Genomic DNA, 26590 nt, shown 5'->3' with positions numbered 1-26590 from the left:
CACACTCTAGGGTTGAAGCGAAAAAAAAATTCACCCCCACTTTACGTGTAGGGGAGGTACCCTAAAAAAAATTAAATTTTTAGATTTTATTGTACGACTTTGTCGGCTTTATTGATTTATATATCCATGCCAAATTTCAGCGTTCTAGCACTAACGACCACGGAGCAAAGCTTCGGACAGACAGACAGACGGACATGGCGAAACTATAAGGGTTCCGTTTTATGCCATTTGGCTACGGAACCCTAAAAAGAAGGAGAAGAAAAGACGGCATGGGTTAGTGTCAGAATACTGATTTGTTACAAAATTAAAATAGATATTTACAGTACATATGGGGCTACTTTATAGCACTAGTGCGAGAAGTAGCATTTATTACGTTACTGTGTCGAACATTTAAAGGGCCATATGTACTGTAAAACGTTGTACGATACATGTGCGAATAGGTAATTCGCAACTCGTGTCGATTTAAAACACTCCCTTCGGTCGTGTTTTAATTTATCGCCACTCGTTTCGAATTTCCTATTTTTCGCACTTGTATCGTAATGTACTATTATAAAACTCAGCGTGGAAATTTATTGTCGCCATACGAGTATATTATATAGTTCCGGAGATTCAGATTTGGTTTCTGGGTAAGCAATTCTCACAAAGTGTTTTCATTGCAAACCAGCTTAATCCAAATTCGGAAGACTAAGTTATTTATTCTTTCCAGATTTTAATAGGTCGAGGCAAATGTTGCTTTCCTTTGCCAAGTTGCTGAGGAAAGAGGAGCGTGCCCTTGAGCGTGGCAGGCTGATGTAAGAGACGGGTCTTCTCTTCGTCCAGTTCGGGACGCCTTCACGGCCATTGTTACGAGTTCCAACCCAAATGCTATTTTTGACTGCAGCAGACTTTTCTGTCGTCTGTCTTGTTCGTCAGGCGGAATGCAGAGGAGTTAATTCGGAGGAATAATCATCGTCTGTGGCAGCAGGTATGTGTTGGCCCTTAGGAAATCCTTTGGAAACCCTTAGAAAACCCTTAAGAAGCTCATAGTTTACTTGTAGAACAAGTTTTGTCATTGTCATAGATCGGTAACCTTTTGCTTTTGTCACATTTATAATGAATAATTTTAATATCATAATCAAGGTTTACTAAGGTCTGATGGACAGTGTTGCTCGCCAAATTTAATGCTTAGGTATAACTTTTCATATAATATTTACCAGAATAAAATTTAATTAAACAACTAGTTTGTTGGTGATTTATCCTATAGTGTAAGAATACAGATATGAATGAACCAACAGCTCTACCGTTAGCAGACTGAGCTAGAAGTTGAATTTTTAGGGTATGTAGGAGTTTTGAAAGAAGAAATAAAACATATATCAAGGAACTCTCTTGTTTTTCTTTCCTTTAGTACATCCCTAGGTATTATGTAACCAGCCGGGTACATTTCATAGGTTTACAGGTTACACCGTCCGTACATCATATAAATATTATTATTATACATATAAATAATAAATAAATAAAATAAATAAATAAAGGTTAAATAAATATTTGCAGGTTTTAAAAATAGACTTTTTACATCTACTTTCATAATACCTGAACTGAACTGTCGCTTGCGGTATTTCCGGACCGATTCGACCTTCGAACCTTCAAGAAAAGAGCGTACTCCCACTTAAATTCCCGCAACGCACTTACAACCCCTCCGGTGTTGCTTATCATCAGGTGATCCGTCTGCTCGTTTGCCTCCTGTGTCATAAAAAAAAACATAATATATTGCAATTTAAGTCTCGAAACTTACAACAAATAAAAATACATTGAAAATATATACATACATAGGTATTAGCATAATATTAATGATAGGCGTACCTAGGTATAATTTACTAACAATAGAAGAGGCGTACTTACATTCAAAAAAACAATCAACCATAAAGCAAAGGCTAAAAAATATATTTAAAAAAATCAGTCACCGCTACCTCTTCAACATCGAGTATATTTTCACACTTAATAGGACGTTCACTTCAAAAGTTTTTGCCAAAAAATAACAGTAGCATATTTAAATTCAGCAATTTTAAATTATCTAACTGTTAAAAACTGCACGAAAACTATACAGAAATACGATGTTAATAACTCTTAAGACTTGATACTAGAGACCGCTATTGAATACAATAACAGTAAATCAAAGAAAGTCTTCAGGACAAATATAAGCGTGCATATGCCGTCGACTTTTTTACCAAGCGACAAGGGCGTTTTTTGTATGACTGACAAGAAAATAAAAGAAAGCTTTTGGAGGCATCGCGGGTATGACCGGGGTACCAATCAGTTTGAGCAGATCCACAGACGAGCGTACACGTGACGTTATATCAAATTACTTGAGAAAGTGTTTCTGTCGAAGAGAAGATAAATCAGTCGGTGAGTGAAAACTTTGGGTTTAGTGACCCGATATTTATTCTCTCATATAATTTAAATAGCTTTTAGGGTTCTGAAGTTAAGGAACCCTTATACTTAATTTATGTTCGTCCGTCTTTCTGTCTGTGGCATAGCTCAGATGACCATAAGTGCTATAAAGTTGAAATTACTCCGACAATGTGGTGAAATAAAGAGATATCGTATCGTTTAAGGTGTCGCCCCTATATGCTTTAGCTTTACGAACAATATTTTTTAGGGTCTTGTAGAAAATATTATTTGATCATATAATCATTTTTGAAAATAACCGGCCCGAAATTCTAATGCCATAATTAATTATGCCCCCTTTAATAGTTAATTTTGAACTGCTGGTGCAAAACTATTGAATTAAAAAAAAATATGGGCCCAAATTTTCCCTAACTTTGGGCAAAAACTCAAAATCTGCGCTTAGTAAGATATCGCTGCAAAGATGCCTACTTTTGGTTGTATAGTATTCACCTATATTGGTTTTTCGAATCATATGTACGGTCCCGTCTGAAAATATCAATACGAAAAAAGTACCAAAAATATGTATACACGACTTTATTGCCCATATATTAAAGTAATGTATACATATTTTTGGCATATTTTTAGTACCGATATTTTCAGACATGACTGTACCTATTAAGATATACCTATTCACATCTATATGCATGGTCTGAGAAGCAATGGCCTGATTTTCTGAATGTAGGTATATATATATATATATATATATATATGTACTTTTGATAAGAAAACTCTAGCGTCTAAAAAGAAAAGCTAAGGAAAATGTATTTATTCCCTAAACCCCAGTATATTCCAATTGTGAATTTTCCAAGTGAAAGCAATTTTAATTACATTTATAAGAAAAGAAAGTTTAAGTATAGCAATTATTTAAGAAATGAGAACGAGATAAGATACAATTATTGTAACTGTGTAATGATAGTATAATTCAAACTTAATTGTATCTGCTTGTACGTGTGCTTAGCGTGATCTCACATGCTTATTCCTTACTAGTGGCTCTGTGAGCATAAATAAATAAATAAATATTATAGGACATTATTACACAAATTGACTAAGTCCCACAGTAAGCTCAATAAGGCTTGTGTTGAGACTTAGGCAACGATATATATAATATATAAATATTTATAAATACTTAAATACATAGAAAAACACGCATGACTCAGGAACAAATATCCATGCTCATCACACAAATATATGCCCTTACCAGGATTTGAACCCAGGACCATCAGCTTCGTAGGCAGGATCACTATTCACTACCCACTAGGCCAAACCGGTCGAGCATAGACCTCGCGTTAAGCTTAGAAAATGTAAAAGTAAAAAAATGCTTAGGTAATTACTAATTAGGTATTCGTTAAGTCCTTATTACAGTAAACTCACAATGGCTTAAGCGCCATATAAGCTATTGTCCTTTATGCCAGTTTCCACTTTTGGATAAATTTACAAAAACAGGATGGACAAAAAAACTATTTAATCATAGAATCTGGTAACAAAATTTCACGAGAATCGGTTAAGAATTAAGACCTGTACCCCTAGTGTAAATTTAGTCGATAGCGAAACGTGACGTACGCGTTTGCGTTGTCTCATTTTGTATGGGTTTTTGAACAGCGCGCTAAGCGGGACGTTTTGGAAAGTCAAAAATCTCATACAAAATGACACTTAACGCAAACGCGTACGTCACGTTTCGCTGTCGAAAATATTTACACTAGGGGTACTGTAGAGGAGAACATCCGGACGTACGGAAGCAAAATGATCGAGTTAAAACGAAGACCTTTGCTAACGCTTCGGTCAATTATATTGCATGTAATTGAGGGCCTACAGCGAAAAACGAAAATCGAAATTTCGTTATATGCCTCTCTACTACTCTGCCATGTTCGTGCGATAGAGAGGCAGATATTTAACGAAATTTCGATTTTCGTTTTTCGAGGTAGGCCATCTGAAACTCTGTCAGGTTGGCTGCTAGAGAATGCTGCCTTTCTCAGCTGATGGTTAAACACCCTTATTACCTATAGGTGTATCAGGTACTCTATAGCTGCATATTAAAATGATTTCACTTACAAAAAATGGTGAAATAGAAAAAGAAAGGGTACGCATTGCAATTATAACATTTCTCGAACTGAAGCCGTCCATAGGCTACGGTGACCGCTTACCATCGAGCGATGCTTGAGCGGTTGAAGTATATAATAACTAGTAGTAGTATTTCATGGAGTACTTATGAATTTATAATTAAATAATTGGTACTATTATTTTCAAAAAATCACAATTACTTTTTTAGGCTTCCGTACCCAAAGGGTCAAACGGGACCCTATTGCTGAGACTCCGATGTCCGTCCGTCCGTCAACGGCTGTATCTCATGAACCGTGATAGTTAGCCAGTTGAAATTTCTACAGATTATGTATTTCTGTCGCTGCTATAACAACTACTAAAAACAGAATAAAATAAATATTTCTTTCCAATTTCGAGCTTCTCATCCAATCACCGAAGTTAAGCAACGTCGGGCGGGGCCAGAACTTGGATGGGTGACCGTTTTTATAGATCAGGGGTCACCAATTAGTTTCGCTCGGGGTCTGTATTAAGAAATGAAATGACCATCGCGGTCCGCACAACATTTTATAGAAAAAATATTTATTAAACAAATGTAATTACAGAAATAACAAAGGTATTTTTTTACATATCAATGAGAAAAATGTCATTTTTGTTGCGGACTATCTGGACTATCTTAGCTAGTGACTTCGCCCGGCCGTTTTCAAATTGACGTCAACAAAGATAATGCGGGGGATACATTTTTATTTTAAATTACGTACTCTGTAGTGCAAAAGTTGCTGTGTTCTCGCGGTCCGCACAAAATGGGTCGGCGGTCCGGATGCGGACCGCGGTCCGCCATTTGGCGACCCCTGTTATAGATAATGGTACGGAACCCTTCCTGTGCGAGTCCGACTCGCACTTAGCCGGTTTTTTATTGTATAACAAGCATTCAAATTAAAAACGTAGTCTGCATAATTATATGGATGTCTGCTACACACCCACAAAACTTCTAAAATTTACATACTTGTGCAACTGCTTACATAATAAAGAAATGACATTTTAATCGCCCCCCCCCCCCACCCCTCAAATCATGTCAATCAGAGTAAACGGTGGTGTTTTGTGTTTGGTCCGCGGTGGCGAGAAAGCTGCATCGTGTCCGTCAAATTACCCACATTTTCTAATGACTTGGCTTTACTTTTACAACTTTACTAAAGCAGGTGCCGTTACGCTATTTCTTGCGGAGCGTAATAAGTTTATTTTTTACTTTTTCTGTGATTACATGGTGATTACGCATACCATTTTGCATTTGTCGCTTAAAGCTCTTTTGTTTGTTTTTCAAGAACCTTTTGAGTTTGAAAAATGATTGTTAGAGTTTAGAATGAAGGCTATTTGATCATAAAAAGTTAAAGTTAAGTAAAAACCTAGAGGATGTGTTTAGCTAAGGACATACATTTTGTCGGATCCGTCTGAGAGATTAGTCAATCCAGATATGTGAACCATCTGCAACAGACAAATCTGTCTAGTTTCCGCCATACATTAATACATTTGATCGACACAGGCGTCATTTCTACTTTTTACAAATCTCTTATTTTTTGCACTAGGTATGTACATGTACAACAATAATAGTTCTTAGATTTATTTCCCAAATGTGCAAGTTTCCTTATTCGTAGCAATTTAAACTTAAAATTTTAATATCTTTCACATCCTATCCATCAATATCTTTCGCAATAAACCAACAGTATGTAGGCGCAGGTGCTTTCGCGAACTTTCCCTTCGTCATCTGAAGACGTGCGTGTTAAGAAGACTTTTGTGACCTCATAACTATAAAAGACTCGTTAATGCATTGTCACGTTTCTATTCATGTTGCACCTTGCACCTGCACTAAAGCTATTGAAACTTTTATTTGTTAAGTAGTGATTGCCTCTCGTAAATTCTGTAGCTTAATATTATGCGCCTATTATATTTAGTTTCCCTTAGTATTATACTTAGTTTCCCAAGTAGCAATAGTAAAGTTACAACTTCCATCTCACAACTCACACACGCACATACACACACACACACACACACACACACACAGTAGTATTACTCATCATTATTAATATTAAGTAATGTTCTGCATCCACTCATTCGCCGTTTTATAGTCTTTATCTGCATGTAACTTATTTTAATTACTTATTTTAGTTGATCACCTCATACTTTGTATTTTTTTAATTTCTCATGTATTATATTATATAGCACCACCTAGTTGTTAATTCGTTTTGCTGTTACTGACTCACCTGTTTTAAAGGCCGGCAACGCACTTACAACCCCTCTGGTGTTGCAGGTGTCCATGGGCGGCGGAAATCGCTTACCATCAGGTGATCCGTCTGCTCGTTTGCCTCCTCTACCATAAAAAAAAAACCAAAGTTCCCAGTCCTCATGACACAGGCTTGACCTAGTGTGAGGGCTACTGTTAATTTATCCGCAATGTATATAAAATTTATAATTACCTACTTTTATCAACCCTGCCTCTAATCAACTCTACCTTGTTAATAAAGAAATTTTGTATTTTGTATTTGTATCTCTTATTATCATTATTTGTCGTTGGACTCATTGGTATATTTTAAGAAAGCTTTTGTTTTGTATCGTACTTGGTAAAAAACACAAATCATCTACTACGCTCTGAAAATACCGTTTAAAACCTTGGTAATATGGCTCCAAGGGTATTTGTGCATATATGTTTTTGGTTAAGATTATTCAACCGGTAACAATAAAGCCAAAAAACAAGGCAGAAAAACTACCGCGCATACATTAAAAATCTGCATTAATTTATTTGTTTGTTCAGTACCCCTAGTGTAAATAATTTCGATTTCGAAACGTGACGTACGCGTTTGCGTTTAGTCTCATTTTGTATTGGATTTAGAAAGAGCGCGCCAAGCGGGACGTTTTGGAAACTCAAAATCCTATACAAAATGAGACTAAACGCAAACGCGTTCGTCATGTTATGATGTCGATTAAATTTACACTAGGGGTACAGACTATTGTTAGATTAGGGTCCATCTTAAATCAAAACGAATGTCTATACATTTATGACGTTAAAATAACACTTCCACACTGTGCTATCAAACACGTTGCTGAGTTAGCTTGCACGGACTCTGTATGTGTTATACCAATAAAAAAACTTTTATTTATTACAGCTACTGACATAGTTCAGTACTTATTAAGTCGAAGAAAAATCTTAGTTATATTTATAATTATACCTATAAGTAATACAATTGAAAATAAGACGATAAAAAAACTATGTAACATTTGAAATTGGAAAGTATACAGTTTTATACCGTTACAGTTTGAATATTTAACGAATTCATTAGTCCAATTATACATAATTTAATTACTAAACTTAATAATTCGTATGGTTCAGTTATTTTGTAGTTCATGCAACTAGGCGGCGATGGTTATGCATTTTTTTACTTTTTAAACTTGGCCGTGCTCTACCGTGCACCTAGTTGTAAAAAGGGAACTAAAGGGAAAAGGCGTGAAAATTATTGGAAGTTTTAGTTTGTAATCTAAAGTGTCACTAAGTGAAGAATAATTTTGTGCAGCAGATTTTTTAACGTTTGTTATAATACCTACTTTTTACATTTTGTATCAATATGTATAACGAAATTGGTCCTGTAACACAGGGTTTCCTAGCTCAGAACACAGGGTCGTGACTTACTGCATGTTTAAATTTATGCAATAAACTTATTTCATTTTTAGGGTTCCGTACCCAAAGGGTAAAAACGGGACCCTATTACAAAGACTCCACTGTCCGTCTGTTTGTCTGTCTGTCACCAGGCTGTATCTCATGATCCGTGATAGCTATTAGACAGTTCACAGTTTCACAGATGATGTATTTCTGTTGCCGCTATAACAAATATATACCGTACTTTTTAGTACGGTACGCTCGGTGTGGGCGAGTCCGACTCGCACTTGTCCGATTTTTTTTGTTTCATTTTTTTTACATAGATTTGATAAGGCGTTGAGTCAATGAACGAATGCTTTTCCTCCCAAAGTGTATTGTTTTCACGGCAGTATATCTGGAAAAAAAATGACGAATCTATAAGGGTTCCGTCTTTTGCCATTTGGCTACGGAACCCTAAAAAGTTAGACCAAGTCTGCAACGACTTTGATAGCATGCGCAGTACAAGTGTTATTTACGTCAGAATTTCATAGAAGTTGTAGGTACGTTTAAAATGCTATCAAAAGTCATTTCTGACTTATCTTGGTCTAACTCTAGCATTTATCTAATTCTAGATTTTTTATTTATTTAACTGATCTCACCCTGTTAGTTGCTATGGTCACTATATTGGAAAAGGTGATGGTTACTTCATTTGAGTGGGCCATTGTCAAACACAACTCTATGGTTGAAGTTGTTTTGGAGGACACCTGGAGATGGATTTATATTCAATGTAAGTCCAAAAATACATGCATAATTCATCTTCACTTAGGAAACTATGTATCTACAGTGTGTTTATTTAGTCACCTGCAATAATTTAGGGGTGAATATATAGGTCATACTGAGCAACTTTTATCAACCCCGAAATCGCGAAAAAAATTGGCTGTTTCATACATTTTGGCTGTTTCATACATTTTGGCTGTCTGGCCTTGACATTTTCTATGGGAAAGTTCTTTTTTTGACGCGATTTCGGGGTTGGTCCCATAGTAAAAGTAGCTCAATAAGACCTATGAGCCCGTAAATTATTGCAGGTGACTAAATAAACATTCTGTATAAGCCCTTTTATCTTGAGTAAGGGTGGAATCACATTTATCACCAACGAACGGTATTTTATTGATGTGATTTAACCTTAAGAGACTATTAGAGTATGGGTATTATCTCTTAAGTCATTGTCCTGTTTCACAAATGCCTTTCCACTGCAATCTGTCATATATTTTAAATAATAAAATAAATTTTATAGGACATTATTACACAAATTGACTAAGTCCCACAGTAAGCTCAATAAGGCTCGTGTTGAGGGTACTTAGATAACGATATATATAAATACTTAAATACAAAGAAAACACCCATGACTCAGGAACAAATATCCATGCTCATCACACGAATAAATGCCCTTACCAGGATTTGAACCCGGGACCATCGGCTTCATAGGTAGGGTCACTACCCACGAGGCCAGACCGGTCGTCAATATATACCACTCTTCTCCATTTTCGGGCCCGCCGCTAGTTCATGTTCATACTCCCATCATATTAGAGTAATTAGAGGGTTCCTCTGGTGCCTTGGATACCAGCCAGTTAGGATTTGACTTCACTTTTCCTGCTTTTCTCTCAACATATCAGTCCGTCAAGGTTGACTGGAAGATATCCCTTATAGGGATAACTTCGCCTTCGTACGTTGTATATTTTATGTTTTTATTGTTTGTATTCTGTCTTATGTACAATAAAGTGTTTACATACATAAAGTCCACAAGACTCCGGAATACAACCGATAAATACATATTTAATATGAGATTTGTTTACCGGTAATTTCTGTATTTCTTTACCGATTTGCATATACATACATATAATATAGGCACATACGTCTTAATGCTGGGGCCCATTTCTCAAACCATATTAGGCTAATATTATCAGTGTGTTGTCATGGAAACCCATACGATTTGACAGGACTAACAATATTAGTCTCATACGTTCGAGAAATGGGCCCCATATTAGGCTATTATTAGTATTGTCATGGAAACCCATACAACTTGACAGTTTGCAGACTAATAACTGCCAAGTCGTATGGGTTACCATTACCATGGTAACACACTAATAATATTAGACTAATACCATTCGAGAATTGGGCCCCTGGTCACAAGCCTGCTTACATGACCAAATAAAAGATAAACGTACAGTATAATATATAAAATAAAAACGCCGAATTAATGCCAAGTAAGCCACCATATTTTTTACCTTAAATAAAGTAGGTAGTTTATAATAAGTTATTTAATTTACCTTTGCTTTAATTTATGGCTCAGATGAGTCAGGAAGCAAGCGTGGTTAGAAACAGACAGGAAAATAAAATTTAGCCTTTAGTACCAAATTAATATTGTCATTCGTCATCATAATAATCATTATGCTAATGTACAGTTACTTAATACATTTACCGCAAGAAATGCAATGTCAAACAGAAAATCGTTTACTAATGGATCTTCACATTACATTAGCTGCCCACAACTTTACAAATTCACTTGTGAATGGCGCCACTGTCGTCGTCTTACCACGTATTTTGTGTGTCAAGGAACTAAGGAGCATTCTATGAAATTGTCTACCGTTGTACGCGAATATTCTGGAAAATTTGTAGGTATAGCACTGGTGACAAATGGTCAAAAATATGCCCAGAAAAAAACCCCGAAAAAAGTTCTGATTTCTGATAATAAACGACATAAAATGCGTTTGTACGGGACGGCCCGTGGAATACTTCCAAACGCTAGTCATTCTCAAGCAAAAAATAAGTACTATTGGTTGTCAATAAGGACGATTTCTAAAAGTATCTCTAAGCCAGGAGCGCCTTATTGTCAACAGCTAAAGTGTGCCTTTTGTTTTTACTACTTTTAGTTCCGTACTTGTCCGTCGGTATGTAAATATATTATGTTAGTACTTAGTATGCGAGTGGGGAAACTCAGAACTCGGGTTACGAACTTCAGTTGTAAGCTTGTAAGCAAATGATCTTCTCTTTGTTGTTGCGTGAGGTCGTGTGGTTAATTCTAACGTGATATTAATTTGTAGTTAAAATTTAATGAACAGAATTTTATAAACCGTATACCTATTGGCTCTATTGCGCGTGTGTAGATAACATTTAGTGAATAACGTGAGTAATTTCGTATTATAATTTATATATATATATATATATATGTGTGTATTGTATTTGTGTGTATATATATATATATATATACATATGTGATAAAAGATTTTTCGGAAACTTATTTGAATACAAGGGGCATTCTTCAAGAACTTGGCTTATTTTTATTAACGTTTGGGTTTTTGGTTGTCTAAGATAAAAACGACTTTAGGTCGAAGTAGTAGAAGTGTATAAGGTAGAGAGCAGTTGTTTTGGATTTGATTCCTTTAAATTACTGTTTAACATGTTTTATTTTCACATTTAAATTAAAAAAAAAAGTTATTCCAGTGTGTATTGTACGTATAGTTTAACGAAAAGGATCTACCCTCATAAATTTGTCATTTACATTAAATTTTGATCGATTTAGACGACAATTTTTTTTTTATTGAAAGTTTATTTTATTTTTGGTGTATGCCTGACCCTTTAACTATCAATAAAGTTACCTAAATTGACGTTTACCCAATCATCAACCATCAACGTCATCAAACAAGTTTTTAGTCATAATGACGACACCGGAGCAGTAGGTACGATCAAGTACGATTTGTCCGTCAAAACCGGTATTTTAGGTTACCCGTGAAGAAGCGAGTACCGTGATGTCTTATTAATATTTATCTCGTTTTAAACGTCATTTAAATAAGTGAAAGTGCTAACAATGTGTGAAGGTTGTGCGAAACCTTTTTTGTATTTATTTGGATTCAAACCACTCTCGATATGGGTTTCTCTGAGTAAGAATTTTATAAATAAGTATCTCAATGATTCGTATAAATAAAGCTTAGCCGACGCATCTTTTGCATTGATACCTACCTACCTACCTTCTTATAGTACACCTACTTATATCTATTTTTAATACCACGTCGGTGGTAAACCGGTCTGATGAATCTGATGATGAGCGGTTACTCTAGCCTATGGAGGCGTGCAACTCCAGGTAACGCGAGTTGTCGGCCTTTTAGCCTCTAAATAGTTTTGCACCATATACATATACAAGGTGGCCAAAAAATATATACATTCCCGTTGCCAGGGAGGTTTTGGACTTATACTGAAAAACTTTTAGTATGGGACCAACCGCGAAATCGCGAAGAAATTTTCTGGCTGTTTCATACATTTTAGCTGGTCCATCTTCTATGGGAGGGTATAAATATTTTACGCCATTTTGGGGTTAGACCCATAGTAAAAGTTGCTCAGTATAATCCCGAAACCTCCCTGGCAACGGGAATGCACATATTTTTGGCCACCTTGTATATTAAGGACGGGCCTTACGGGCAATAAGAGACATGGGTGATTTCTATGTATTTAAGTATTTATATATTATATATATCGTTGTCTAAGTACCCTCAACACAAGCCTTATTGAGCTTACTGTGGAACTAAGTCAATTTGTGTAATAATGTCCTACAATATTTATTTATTATATTTAAAAGAATGGGTCAACACAGCGGTGTCACACACACGCAATCGTGCAGTCTAACGCCACAACGGGATTGGTTGATGAGTTCGCATTACGCGCGCGATAGGCAGCGTGCATGAACTGTAGGAGGCAGCACACGAGACGTCAAATTTTTGGCGCGAGGCGTAAATGTGATGTTTATTGTTCCGATGTCGCCCACAAGATGGCATAACCTACTATGCACAAGAAAACACGTGACGTGTAAATGTACATGATTATGGTTCCGATTCAGGCCACAAGATGGCAGACCCTCCAACGCGCACGGTCCCTATTGTTCGCAACTAGTTGCGTTAGACAGCACGATTGGCTCGAATTCGTGAGTGACACCACTAAACTTGCACCATTATTAGCGTCCGTAAGGCCCGTCCTGAGATATATTTCAATGTTTTGCACCCTTTTCTTTGTATAAGGAATTTAATTTCAATACCATTTCGAACCTTGTCACAGTAACAAAAGTATGAGGTCCATAGCGACTTGGATATTGATTGTCGATGTGACAAGGTATTTCAATTTCAATATTTATTTGCAACCAAAGTAGATTACAGTAGACAAATGCAACTTAATGCTAGGTACATACATAACCTGACATTTTAATTTTATTTCATTTTTAATTTATTCTTATTAGTGATGTTAATAAGATTTGACAATGCTTTGAATTAATTACTTAATTTTTTTTTATCATTAATTTTTAAATGTTTCTTTTTTTATTATTATATTGTGTAATTAGTAATGTATGGGTCTTGTTATCCGAAATAAATGATTAAATAAATAACTACTAGGACCCAGATAGGGCTTAGCAAAATACAAAATATTCCTAATCTAGATTTCATTAGCTATACATACATCATTCATTTATATTTTTAGGGAAAATAAAATTGTTGGTCAAAACATAAATACTTAAATCAAACGAAATGAATTAAGATACGAAATGGTACTGAAATTCATCTTTGACCTATACAGGGACCCTTTTTGACACCTTTTAAGAGGGAAGAATTAGTTTTGCGATTCTAGCGAAATAACGGTACTTTTTCTATAAAATTCCATTTCGGGTGAAAACGTTTTCCACTAACTTAATCTTAACCAAACACTTTTATTTTGATGTCGATCGTTTCAGCCTAATATATTCTAGGTTTATAGGTTTCGCTTTAAAAAATAAAAAATAAATATATTTTTTTTTGTTTTGCAAATTTAAAAAAAAAGGAAACCTATAAACCTAGTGTTTCATTGTGTCATTAACATACTAAAAAATCATGGAGGATGGAAAATATTTAGAAGTGGAATAACGTTTTCTCCGTTTGTATGTAAAATCACGTTGCATATTTCGCTCTTAACACTTGAGCAAAACTTCTGCCGTTGACTGAAGCGGTTTCCCAATACCATATTTACATACAATAATTTGCGTAATGTTCATTAGGTATTTAGTGGTAGACTAAAATAATGTTAGGGTACTCATATAAGTACTTATTAATATTATTATTTCGAGCCTGTCGTGTCCCACTGCTGGGCAAAGGCCTCCCCCCAATCTCTCCACTGATCTCTGTCCAATGCTGTGTCTGGCCACTCCTTCATGGAGTCCAGTACCCCTAGTGTAAATAAATTCGATTTCGAAAAGTGACGTACGCGTTTGCGTTTAGTCTCATTTTGTATTGGATTTAGAAAGAGCGCGCCAAGCGGGACGTTTTGGAAAATCAAAATCCTATACAAAATGAGACTTAACGCAAACTCGTTCGTCACGTTATGATGTCGATTAAATATACACTAGGGGTACTGTTCATCCCGCCATCGCAGGTGAGGTCTGCCAGATCCCCGATTCGAGTTTTCGGGCTCCCACTCTGTAGTGACTTTGCCCCACAACTCATTCGGCATTCAGCAGACGTGACCAGCCCAATCCCATTTTAGCTTGGCCGCTTTCCGAGCTACATCTATAAGTACTTAATTTCAAGTTATTTAACCTATTTAAGTACCCATTTCATATGACAGTGCGTTTGAATTCATACAATATAAGGTCACTACGACATTTAAGTAGGTAGAACTAATTTATATTCTGATCAAAATACAATGACAACTGTTTAAATTTTGTAATTAATTAATTATTATTCTATCCGACGCCTTAATTCATCAGTCTGGTTTTGCAAATAGATTAAGTACCTGTCTATTGTGTTTAGTGGTAGTGTTGAGTGAAAGTTATGTTCGATTGTAGACCTATTAGTAGATTTGATCATTGTGTGTATAATGTTACTGTTGATGTGCGTACGTAAACATTAGTAAATTATACATTATAGGTACAAAAATGAAGAAAATCGATTGTTTACCCCTCGTGCTAAGTATAACGAGCAAGCAAATAAAATGATTCCAAAATTTAACTATGTTACCGGCACCAATTATGGGAGAGAAAATTTGGAGTATTTTTGATATTTCACCGACGTCTGTATAATGTCTACCGCTTTATGCTTTAAAAATTGAATGTCCAATTCATCCTCTATGTTTTCTATGTATTTAATGAAAGCTACTGCAATTGGTTTCAATATTATTAACCAATAAAACTATGGTGTATGGCGCCATTAATTTTCAAACTAACAAATATCAATGAAAAATTAAACTTAAGCAGCTCTTTGGCTCTTGTTTATGGTAAAATGTGTTTTACAGGATTTATCCATATTACCATCTCATTACCGGTGCTTGTTCCATTATAGGGGTGTTTACTATACAAGCTAATTGGTATACAACTTTTGGAATCACTCGTTACGCTCGTAGTTTAATTGTAGAATGTTTCGCTTGCTTAGGTCAATACATAAGCATAACTAATAATTATTCTGTACTTATTATTTAATTTAATTTAAGATACCGCTAGTTTAATCGGACTACAATTACAAAATAAACTGGATGTCATTTAGAGAGAAGAGAAATGTTATGGAACAATCTTATTGTGTTGGGGGTATTATGATGGCTCCTCTACACGATGGGCCATCATACTGGCCAACTAAGATGAGCCAGCGTGTAGAGAGGGTAGTGGTGTCGGATGGCTTTTATGGCGCGGCAGGATGTCGATGCCACACGGTGTCGGTTTTTCGTCCGCACATTAATGGTAGTGGGCCAGCGATGGTGCATACGCTCTACACATGGCCCATTCCATAGTGCGTGCTCTCAACCATCGCATGGCCATCTTGCTGGTCCAGCGCTCGTGTAGAGGAGCCTTTAGGCAAAATACGTGTGTCTTGACTGACTGACTGATTCATCAACGCAGAGCTGAAACTATAAAAGCTAGCAAGTTGAAATTTGCTAGTTTACGTTTATAAAGTGTACAAGAGATAAGAAGCGATTTAAAGAATTCTACCCCTAAGGAGGTTAAAAGGGGTTGGTAGTTTAAAATGGGAATGATTTGAGTTGGGACTTGAAATTAGTAGGAAGAGAAAATTTTAGATAGTAAGTACGAAAAATAAACTTAGGTGCTTTTGTTAATTCAGCCCCTAATTGAGTAAAAAAGGGGTTGAAAGTAAATCCACGCTGACGAAGTTGTGGGCAACAGCTAGTGTATAATATATAGATTAAATAGGTACTTAAATACATAGAAAATATCCATATAACTCTGGAACTGCGATTATTATACGCATAACATCTTTGTGCCCCGGCTTATCTCGCCTGCACGTGGTCCTCCTCTCCTGCTGATTAACGGAAGAGATAGCAACAGAGAAGGAAAACTTGAATCAAACCCGGCTCGGAGCCAGCCGTTATGCACATGCAGCCGATCCGACTCCGCGCGTATTGACTTGTTTTTCCAGCGGATCTAATTGGTGAGGTCGAGAGAGTCACAGGTCTTGGGCAACTCTGTGTCTCTTCGTTTGTGTCCCAGGCGATGCAGTGTCTGTGGAGAGCTCACTTCACCCACGATGGCTTTGCCGCGTGGAAAACAACACGGGGAGTGGCAGTGTGTCGCTGTCGTGTTTGCCGCTTACGTATTGGCTTACACAGCCATGAAAAACGTTGTCGCCCTACCCGTAATAGACTCGAAGGCCAATGATTGATTGATTGATTAAATGCCCTTACCGGTATTTGAACCCGGGACCTGCTTTGTAGATAGGCTCCACTACCGACTAGTTTTAGGAGGCGGGTGGATCCTTTTCGCGCAACTACGCTCTAAGGAGTCTAAGGTTTACAAATAGGTACTAACAAACTCACCTGTTCCAGACATGATCGTCGCAGAAGCGTGGAGGTCGAGCTACCTCTTCTGGGTGTTCCCGCTCCTCATCGTGCTGGTCATCCTCGCTATTCTGGGCGTCTTCACCGTTCTACTTGGAATCAGGTATTTTATTAGTAACGATAGATGGCGCTATGTAATTGATGGAGGGTTGATAAATCGCGCTATCGCGTTATCACACAATCAATAAAAAACCCTTACCCCAAGGAATTTCATACATAGTAATGTCACGTTGCAATACTGCTGCAGACGACTGCATTACTGCAGGAAATGTCAAAAATGTCAGTTTATCGATAAATTTCTATGAATCGTCAACTTTATTATTTCCCTCGGGTTTTTCCTACGGGTACCTACTCCCAGAAATTGTCCAGAGCTTCGGTGCTTTCACCAGCATCTACTTGGTGCGGTGCGAGATTAGACTCAAAGTCGTTTGTGGTGGAAATAGATGGCGCATCAGTTATTGATAGCTGTTTAAATCGCGCTATCAAGGTTTTCAGCATAAAACTAATAGGTACCTAATTACTGTGTTCCCTTTAGTACGAAACTACCCAGATAAGTTTAATTAACAGATTTAAGTTTGGAGTTTTTCACATTTGGTCCTTCGAACCGGATACTCCAAGCCTAAAATCCAGATCAGTTCAGTAGATAATTTTAAACTAACTTTATATTCCAGGTTATACGCGCAATACACCTGCGGTCGCTACCGCGGTAAAGCCAGGATGGACGGCAAGACAGTCATCGTGACCGGCTGCACCAGCGGCATTGGCCGGGAGACGGCCAAGGAGTTGGCCAAGCGGGGCGCTACGGTCATCATGGCTTGTCGGAATGTGGAGGCGGCGGAGAAGGTTAAAGGTAAGGCATACAATACCTGTGTGTGTGTGTGTTTTAAGATAGGTAAATGCTATTGGAATTTTGAATTTTACTTCGTAGTTTTTTTCTTAAGGCGACTAACTTTGATGAATCTTCATTTGCTGGGGTTTGTTTCAAGATATTCTCATCGCTGTTTGATATGCCATTCCTATAACAACCTAACAACATTAGTTATACCAATCTTGAAAACATTACTGCAGCCATTTTCAAGATTTCCTCTGATTTCTTTTTCCAGAGAAAATCATCGACGCGACAAAGAACTCCAAAGTCGAGGTAAAGAAGCTGGACCTCAGTTCCTTCTCCTCTATCCGCGCCTTCGCCGAAGACATCAACAAAAACGTACAGAAACTGGACGTGCTCATCCACAACGCCGGCTACGCTGAGACCTTCAAGAGAAACAAGTCCCAGGATGACATAGAATTAACCATGGCTACCAATCATTACGGTCCTTTCTTGCTAACACATCTTCTTATTGATTTACTGAAGAAAAGCGCACCATCAAGGATTATCGTCGTAGCTTCATCTCTATACCGTCTAGCTACTTTTAATCTTGAAAACCCAAACCCCACTTCCACTTTACCCGGTTATTTGTACTATGCGTCCAAGGAAGCTAATATACTCTTCACCAAAGAGCTGGCAAGACGTTTAGAAGGTACCGGAGTTACAGCCAACTGTCTTCATCCAGGCATGATTGACAGTGGAATTTGGAGGTCCGTCCCTGCGCCTTTAAGCTGGGGTCTTTGGGCTATCAACAAATGCTTCTTCAAGACGCCATTCCAGGGGTGTCAGACATCAGTCATGTTGGCTGTAGATGAACAGCTTGAGAAGGTTACTGGAAAGTATTATTCAGATTGTGCAGAGAGCGCGTTGTCGGAGTCAGTTTCTGATCCGCAAAGGGCGAGAAAGCTTTGGGAAGTGTCGGAGAAGATGGTGAAACTTGAAGAGAATGATCCGAGGATTGAAGCCGGAGTACAGCAATAAGATCATATTAAAATGGCACCACGAAAATGAAACAGCGGACATCTTTTACATTTTAAACTAGCGTCGGGGATTTCGACAGTATAGATATTCTTGGAATGAGAAATAGCAAAGCACTTTAGTTTTTTTTTTCAATAGTTATTCATCAGACAAGGCCTTTTGATTTGTCTGATTTATTAATTTAATCAGTAGGTAGGTCTCCAACGCGATGTCGCTTGTTGTATCATGGCGACCCTGTGAGAGCCCTGTCTTTGGAGATCTTCAAAAGATGTAAAGTAAATAAAAGTGCCAGTTTTACGGCTTGCTGGCGTTATTACATAGAGTCAAACCAAACTAAGTTGGCAACGATAGCCCAGCCTGTGCAAGTGTTAAATAAACGTATTTCATAGAAGATTTACGTTTAAAATAACACTTGCGCTGTATGGGTTGTCTAATTCGCTGCCAACTTATCTTGGTCTTACTATATTTTAAAATTCGTTGATGTTCTCTTTTAGTTGATGTTCTCACTAGAAGTGGAAGGCTCAAGTAGGTTTACGTGTAATGTTTATATAATAACTATTTAAGGAATAACATTATATTGGTGAGCAATGAAGAATATTTGTATTATATAAAGAAGTTCCATTATACATATGTTTCATATTCTGAGCATTATTTTTCAATATTTGACAAAGATGAAAATTCATGTAAAATTAGGTACAATTACGCTAATCTTTTAATAATAAGATATTAACTTATTTTTGGAAATATTTTATTTACATTAAGGTGTTTTATTGTTGCAATAAACATTTTCATAAAAGGTGTTATCTTATTAGCCAGTCTAATTAACACAGGTTTTTAAACAATGATATAAAACCCGAGTTTTCATTAATGTAAGATTCATTTTTGAAACACAATGAAAGCGCCAACTTTATTATGTCATAAGACGTCGAGAAACGCGTACTCATTCTCTGTTAATCACAAGTATAAATAGAAGAAAGAAGTATAATTAAACAGTTGCTTACACTATGATTATGTTTTCATATTAGTGTTCTATTATTTATTTTATGCAATAAGTTACTCGAGTGAAGTTTAATGAATTATTAGTAATAAGCAGGGATGTCACGAATCCACACAGAGCGGGTCCACATAGAGCGATAACACGCGCGAGGCAATTTCCTCACGCACAAAATGGCCGAGGCACGTCTACACTGGCCGTTTTGTGCGTGAGGAAATTGCCTCGCGCATATGCACGCTCAGAGCGGACCCAGTGAATATCGCATTCTTCACATTCGCGAATGCGAATTCGAATCCGAATATCCAGGATGCGAATGTCCGAATGCGAATGTTAGGGAATATGTACTTGTTATTATCGTTCCTAATTAGAAAAAAACTGTAGTACATACAACCTTAGAACGGGATGTTATAAGGTGTATAAAAATACAAAATGCATCACTTGAAAACAGTTTGTGCGTATGGGCAACGCGAGTCGACGAGACAGGACACGACCTGCGTACATTCGCATTCGCAAAACATTCGCTTCATTTGACGCGAATTCGAATAGGCGGGTCCACACAGAGCGAGTATACGCACTGTGCTCGCTGTGTAGACCCGGCTAATGTCGATGCAAATGTTTAAAATTATGCGAATATTCGTATATACGAATGCGAATATTCGTGACATCCCTAGTAATAAGTCTATAAACAGCCTTAACAAGGAGCTAATAATGCTCATATTCATATTACATCCCACTATTGCGAATAATGGATAGTTCAAAGTATATGTACAGTCAATTGCATAGAAGTCTGTATTTAGGGCCAGGTATTAAGCTTATTGTAACTATTATAGATTCTATTCTAGGGATTAGATGCCAAGCGGACCCCAGGCTTCCATGAGCCGTGACAAAAATGCCGAACAACGCGCGGCAGAACTATTATACATTCCTTTTAACAATAAATTTGACAGCAAAAGTAGGAACGTCCACAATTTACGTCATGTTAAGGAGGGGACAATAAACACGAGAACAGAATAGGTAAAAGGTGAAATATACAATTTGAAAATGGAAAAATTCGTGTGACGTGATTTGTGGACGGCCCCTTATTATTACTACAAAAAGTATTTACGTATAGAAAAACTGACATTCCAAAGACAGTGATAATGACAATTCATGATGTAATTTCCTATGGTGCACCGAACACTGTCTATTATCGTAAAGCCTGACCAGAATATGATCATTGTCAAGAGGGCGCTGTTATTCTCATGTATAGGGTGACAGTTCAGTTTAGTATGAAATAATTAGTTCCAATGAAATTCCGCAATATGGCGCGTGATCATATATTACTGCTCAGGCTATGATAAGATTCATATACTAGCCGTGTCTTATCCAACCTCGACATTGGCAGAATCGTCAACACCTTGATGGAGCTATAACACGAAAAATTGATTGATTGAATTACCTATGGCATGTTTTTAGGCAAGCTATCTTAGCTACATCATTAAAGTAGATCATTAATTGAGAAATTCATTAACAAATAACATACAAAGCAACATCCGTTCCTATACTAATATATACAGTGTTTTTATTGGATTCCGATAACTGTAAGGAAAAATCCTTACATTAAAAAATGTTTCGTATTTTAACAGCACAGTTAATAGTTTAATTTATAAGAAAAAAAATTTATAATAACCATTAGGCGGGTTCACACAGAGCGAGCGAGCGAGCACGTACGTGCGAGGCAATTTCCTCATGCACAAACCGGCCAGTGAAGACGTTCCTCGGCTGAGGCGGCGCGTGCGTTTTCCTCGGCCGAGGCACGTCTACACTGGCCAGTTTGTGCGTGAGGAAATTGCCTCGCGCGTATGCTCGCTCTGTGTGGACCCGGCTATTTAGTATATAAAATTTGTTTTACTTCATACATACAACACAGGCCGAAAGTTGGGTACTCCGGAATTATTTTCGAATTTCGAATCAAAGGGTTTCTGATTTTTAGAAATACTGATGACTGGAAATTATTACAACTTATTTAATTTCTGAAAATGTAAGAGTTATTATCGGATTATCCAACAAAAACATGGTGAATAAAACAAAATAAGCTCAGTCTATTAGATCGAATTGGTCTAAAAACGTTTTGTCGACACCTAAAGCCTTCCCTAAACTCTCTCTAGGCCTCCCGCCTTCAGTCTTTTCTAAATCATCGCAAACCTCCAAAAAGTCACTCCCTTTCATTGAAGGCACACTCCAACTTGGACTTAATAGGTCTGGCAACAAGATCTTATTTGCTGTGAACACGTCTACGTTTACTGCGTTACAATTTTCTTTTTCTTCATATATTGTCTTTATCTCATCTTCTTTAGCCTCTTGTGCGATAACATTTGCGCGTACCTTCTTGAATCTATTGATAATCTTCTCTATAGAGCTTGTTTGTTTTATAGGCACTGGAATCCTGCTTTTTGGCGTATGATTGTCGTTATCTATGGAATTCTTTGAGCACATAGAGGCTATACCAGACTCTATGCTATTTTTTTCAATGTTGTTTATATTATCGTTCAAATTGTCTATGATATTAGCTTTTGCTGGCGTTATGACTATAGTCGGAATTGGATAATTCAGAGAATTTATAATTGGTAACTTCTCTCGCTTTGGCGTATTTTTTTCTTCCAAAGCCATGATACCAGAGACTTCTAAAAGAGAAGGACTGCCTTCCTGCATGATTGACAGTTTTCTAATCCTCTTAGCATATTTATTTTCTTTATTCTCAAACAGATTTGGCGAGGAATGACACCGGAACAGTCCGTTTTCACTCGAAGTGTTTGAGATATTAAAACCAGCTTTTGAAGTACTTGAAGCATTGAATAGGCCACCTTTTTTGATGATCATGCTTGGTCTATCAAGTTTAAACTTGTGTTTCTTCGTGCTGCTAGATTTCTTGTGAGTTGACAGTAATCTTTGTATTTGTTGTTTTGTGAAGCCTGCGGAACATTCGGCGATAGTCTCATTGCTTCTCGCTTGTACTTGTGAGATGATTGACAAATTATGCATATTCGTAGTTGAATTCTGACGGTCATAAGGCCCCGTTATGAAGTTCTTCAGGAAATCATCTCTCGGTGCTTGGTATATTAAGGATCTATTCTGTGGTTTGACAAAAGATGTTGTGTTAGTTCTTCTTAAGTTGAAGTGATGTTTGGTTGCGCCGAGGGGAGTGAACATGTCAAGGTAAGCATTGTTGTCCTTTTTCATTGAAAGATCTGAGAGATCTAGTAGTGGTGGTATTTCGTTGATGTCTTTTATCGATATTGACTGGTTGAATGATAGTGGTGCAGGCTGGAAACAGAAAGAAGTTTCTTTTATGAAATGTATGGGTTCAAGTCGCTATGAGTAGCTTAGACATCTTGCTTATTATAATATATTTTGCATAAGTCTTGACTTTCTTGTGAAAATAATGTAAATATATTTTTAGGTTTTTTTAGAAGGATGGAGCTGGTTTAGGGTGAAATAAAATAAATGCTTATAAAAAAATTAATAATTCCTTCACTTCCTGTGACACAGGACCTGACTTGGATAATGCCTGGTAAGGTCACTCTAAATTTACTTGGAGAGGTTTCAAGGAGCAAGTGTTGGGTAGAGTCAGAAGATACATGGAGGATACTTGGAGCAAGAGTAGGTAGAGTTCAGGCAGGTAGCTGGAGCCTTGTCGAGAAGACAGGCTCTAGACAAAGACACATGGAGGAATATGGGAGAGACCTATGCCAAGGACAACCAGACAAAACGTCTGCGGAGAAAGTAAGCAGTAAGTAAGTCAGAAGAAGAATATGACTTGTGCTCTAAACCCCAATAGAAGCATTCCATGAAATTATCTACATTGTCCCTTACAAGCGAATTTTCTGAAGATTTCCAGGTACAAGTTTCCTTTTCTGTGACTAATGGTCAAAAAATGCACGGAAATATAATCGCTTGCTTTAAACGCCAAAAAAATGCAACACAGGAAATAAAATGCGTCCGTACGGGACAGCCGGGACAGCCCGTGGAATGCTCCAATAGAGGGTAATAGGAATGTAAAGAGGAAGAGCTCACTTTCTGGCAGCAGATTCTGTGTAACTTTAGTATGGTAAGTATGTAATAAATAGTAAAAACCACATCGTAATTTGCCCTCTTTTAACACATTCACTGCCAGACAAAAAACGGCACACTACCCCAGAAACCGGTGGTCTATAGCTTCATACAAACGGCATCTGAACAAAGTTCACGAGCGCCCAAGGTGGATTCCCGGCAGTGAATGTGTTAAAGACTTCCTTTCCAAAATAGTTTCCCTCTCAAATATTTCTAGTGGATATCTTACAGTATATTAAAACATTTAAATTGCGAGGCGACAGAGGTACCCGAAAATGAGATGCGAAGAAAGAAAGGTGGATAAAATTGCTCAAAATAAGGATGACTAGAAAGCTTTTTCTTTTCATAAATTTAATTTCACACTAAATTTTGCAGGGTGGATTCTGCCAACTCATGTACTGACTTTTCTTTTCACGTGTGTGAAGAGAATATTTGGTAAATTTTGATTTTGTGGAAGGATAGGCTTGAAACTAAAAAAAAGCTTGGAAAGCTTTAGAAAAGGTGTTTGTGTGAAACCTTAACGGCCTGACTAGTATAAATGAAATATTAAGTGTATTATAAGTAAAATTGTTGATTGACTCAATGAATAGGTGGGTCCACGCAGAGCGAGCATACGCGCGAGGCAATTTCGTGCTTAGGAGAGGAAAACACGCGCGCCGCCTCGGCCGAGGCATGTCTACACTGACCAGTTTGTGCATGAGGAAAATGCCTCGTGCATATGCTCGCTCTGTGTGGACCCACCTAATAAAGACCATTCGTATTTGTGTTAAATAGTCGGGTCCACACAGAGCGAGCATACACACGTGGCAATTTCCTTACCTAATTACGAGCCAAGAAAAAATTAAATTCTTACCTCCAAACGAGTCTCTGCATTTCTCAATCTTTCCGTCAAAACTCTCATTGCCTCCACCATCTCTAAATAACTCATATTACTCTGCTCCAAGTACTTATTAAATCGTACTATTTCATCCCCAATCTGTTTATTCTTTAAAATGTAACTCACTGCCACTATGTAACCTCGAATTAAATTTGGGAAACTTAGCCTGTCATTTTTCACTATGTTTTTAAGTATATATTTCTGCTGACTGTTAACTTTTTCTTCTAATACTTTTGTACTAATTTCGTCAGTATTCGGATTATATTCAAGTGTGAAAGAATTTTTATCCGCCTCTCCAGTTTGCCTTTCTATTAACTCTTTACTTAATTCCTTTGTTTTTGATGCTGAGTTTACAATTGGTGACATTTTTGTGTTCCATTCTGTTTCTAAGTTAACTAGCTCTGAGTCAATATCTTCAAGCCATTTGCTGAAGTATCGAGCAGGCTTGTTAAAGTTCTTTATCTCTAATATACTTACTTTAGTTTCTTCATCTAATGAGTTATCTTTTACAAAGCTATCCACTAAACTTGCAACTTTTTCCTTAGGTTTTAATTTAGTCAATTTATCCTCCATTGAAGTGATCCCATTTCTAAATAACTCTGCTATTCTCTCATAATTCTTTCTCTTTTGTAAATAATTAGATAACTTCAGCAAAACAACTTTATTTTCTTTCTCAATTCCTTGTGCTATACCTTCCTGATTTTGAGATTTGTATCTTTCAGTAACTTCAGCGTAAAGCTTTTTTTGTTCCTCTGTCTTCATCATGGACTTAAGCATGCCCTGTACAGCCAATTGGGACAGTTGAAACATAAACAGAGTCACTTTATAACAAGCTGGATTCACTAAATACGATGACATTACTGGAGAAAGCAAGCCTTTACTACTGTAATCTGCTATAAAGCTTGAAAGCTGATTTCTATAAGCTTTCTCAGTCTTGGTGTCATACAAGGGCCATGAAAATGATGACGCTTTTCCTGGGTCCACAATAGAGACTAAATAATACGAAAGAGGATTAAACACAAGCTGTGTGAGCTTCTCCAAAGTGTCTTTATTGAATAATTGCTTCAAATCAGAAGGCAGAGGATGCAACTTGCTGATAATGGAAACGTTCAAGAATGTTTCTGTTTTCATCAAGCTCACAAGGTCCCGCTGCGCAGATACAGCCATGTTGACACTTTCTGATCACTAGCACTTCTAATCCATGTTAACTAGTTCAATTTACCCCGCACTTTGAAAATTATAATTGAGATTTACGTTTTTTAATCGAAATGAAATATGAGCGAGGCGACTTTAGCGACTCAAGCGAGCAAGAGATGCAAATATCATTTGAAATAAATGTCAAAAATTCCGTTATAAGGGAGCGTTTGAGCAGAGGTATTTGATACTAAATTAAATGGTATTTTGCTTTTTTTGTGTTTCAAGTGCCTGACTGTCTAAATATTTATCTCAAGTGAAAATGAGAGATTTAGACATTTAGAACAGCCGACCAGTCATGTAACGTTTCATCATTTAATAGCATTATTGGGAAATGTCTGTGTTGAGTCTCCTAGTGAGTATTGTATTCTGTCGTGTTGAGTTGAAATATGATACGGTCTCCTAAAACTTAACTTTTTTTGTTCCAAAAACTTCTAATAGTTGGTTTTATTTGATCTGTACTCATTTATATTCTATTATTATATGTTCACTTATACTCGCTTATTAATATTTGAAATGAAATATAAATACATACTTTTAAGATTTAATTTATGCAAACGTATGATTAGCATGCTTTGTAATTGGCAGACATGTCATATCAGCTGTCAAGTGAAATGTACAAGTTTTACCACGCGTTACCATGGGTTATAGCTT

General features: G+C 36.9%; 2 protein-coding genes across 5 annotated transcripts; one reads left to right on the top strand and one right to left on the bottom strand.

Moving 5' to 3' along the window:
- The first annotated feature begins 1811 nt into the window (after nt 1–1811).
- Nucleotides 1812–19578, top strand: LOC133529579 (retinol dehydrogenase 14). 4 transcript variants are annotated; one of them, XM_061867323.1, is made up of 4 exons: nt 1812–2382; nt 16925–17039; nt 17608–17786; nt 18040–19578. In XM_061867323.1, the coding sequence occupies exons 1-4, from the start codon at nt 2274–2276 to the stop codon at nt 18783–18785; spliced, it is 1149 nt and encodes a 382-aa protein (XP_061723307.1). In that variant the 5' UTR covers nt 1812–2273; the 3' UTR covers nt 18786–19578. The 4 variants fall into 4 exon arrangements, with proteins under 4 accessions (XP_061723307.1, XP_061723310.1, XP_061723308.1 ...); XM_061867326.1 differs by lacking the exon at nt 1812–2382 and adding an exon at nt 11117–11266; XM_061867324.1 differs by lacking the exon at nt 1812–2382 and adding an exon at nt 11439–12021.
- Nucleotides 19579–21448: 1870 nt separating this feature from the next.
- LOC133529703 (uncharacterized) lies at nt 21449–26563 on the bottom strand. The gene is made up of 2 exons (XM_061867491.1): nt 24719–26563; nt 21449–23079 (listed from the first exon to the last, which is right to left on the bottom strand). The coding sequence occupies exons 1-2, from the start codon at nt 25907–25909 to the stop codon at nt 21853–21855; spliced, it is 2418 nt and encodes an 805-aa protein (XP_061723475.1). The 5' UTR covers nt 25910–26563; the 3' UTR covers nt 21449–21852.
- Nucleotides 26564–26590: the final 27 nt, after the last annotated feature.

The sequence above is a fragment of the Cydia pomonella genome, chromosome 21 (genome assembly GCF_033807575.1).
Source record: "Cydia pomonella isolate Wapato2018A chromosome 21, ilCydPomo1, whole genome shotgun sequence".
Taxonomy (NCBI): Eukaryota; Metazoa; Arthropoda; class Insecta; order Lepidoptera; family Tortricidae; genus Cydia; species Cydia pomonella.
This window is presented reverse-complemented; position numbering and strand designations above follow the sequence as displayed.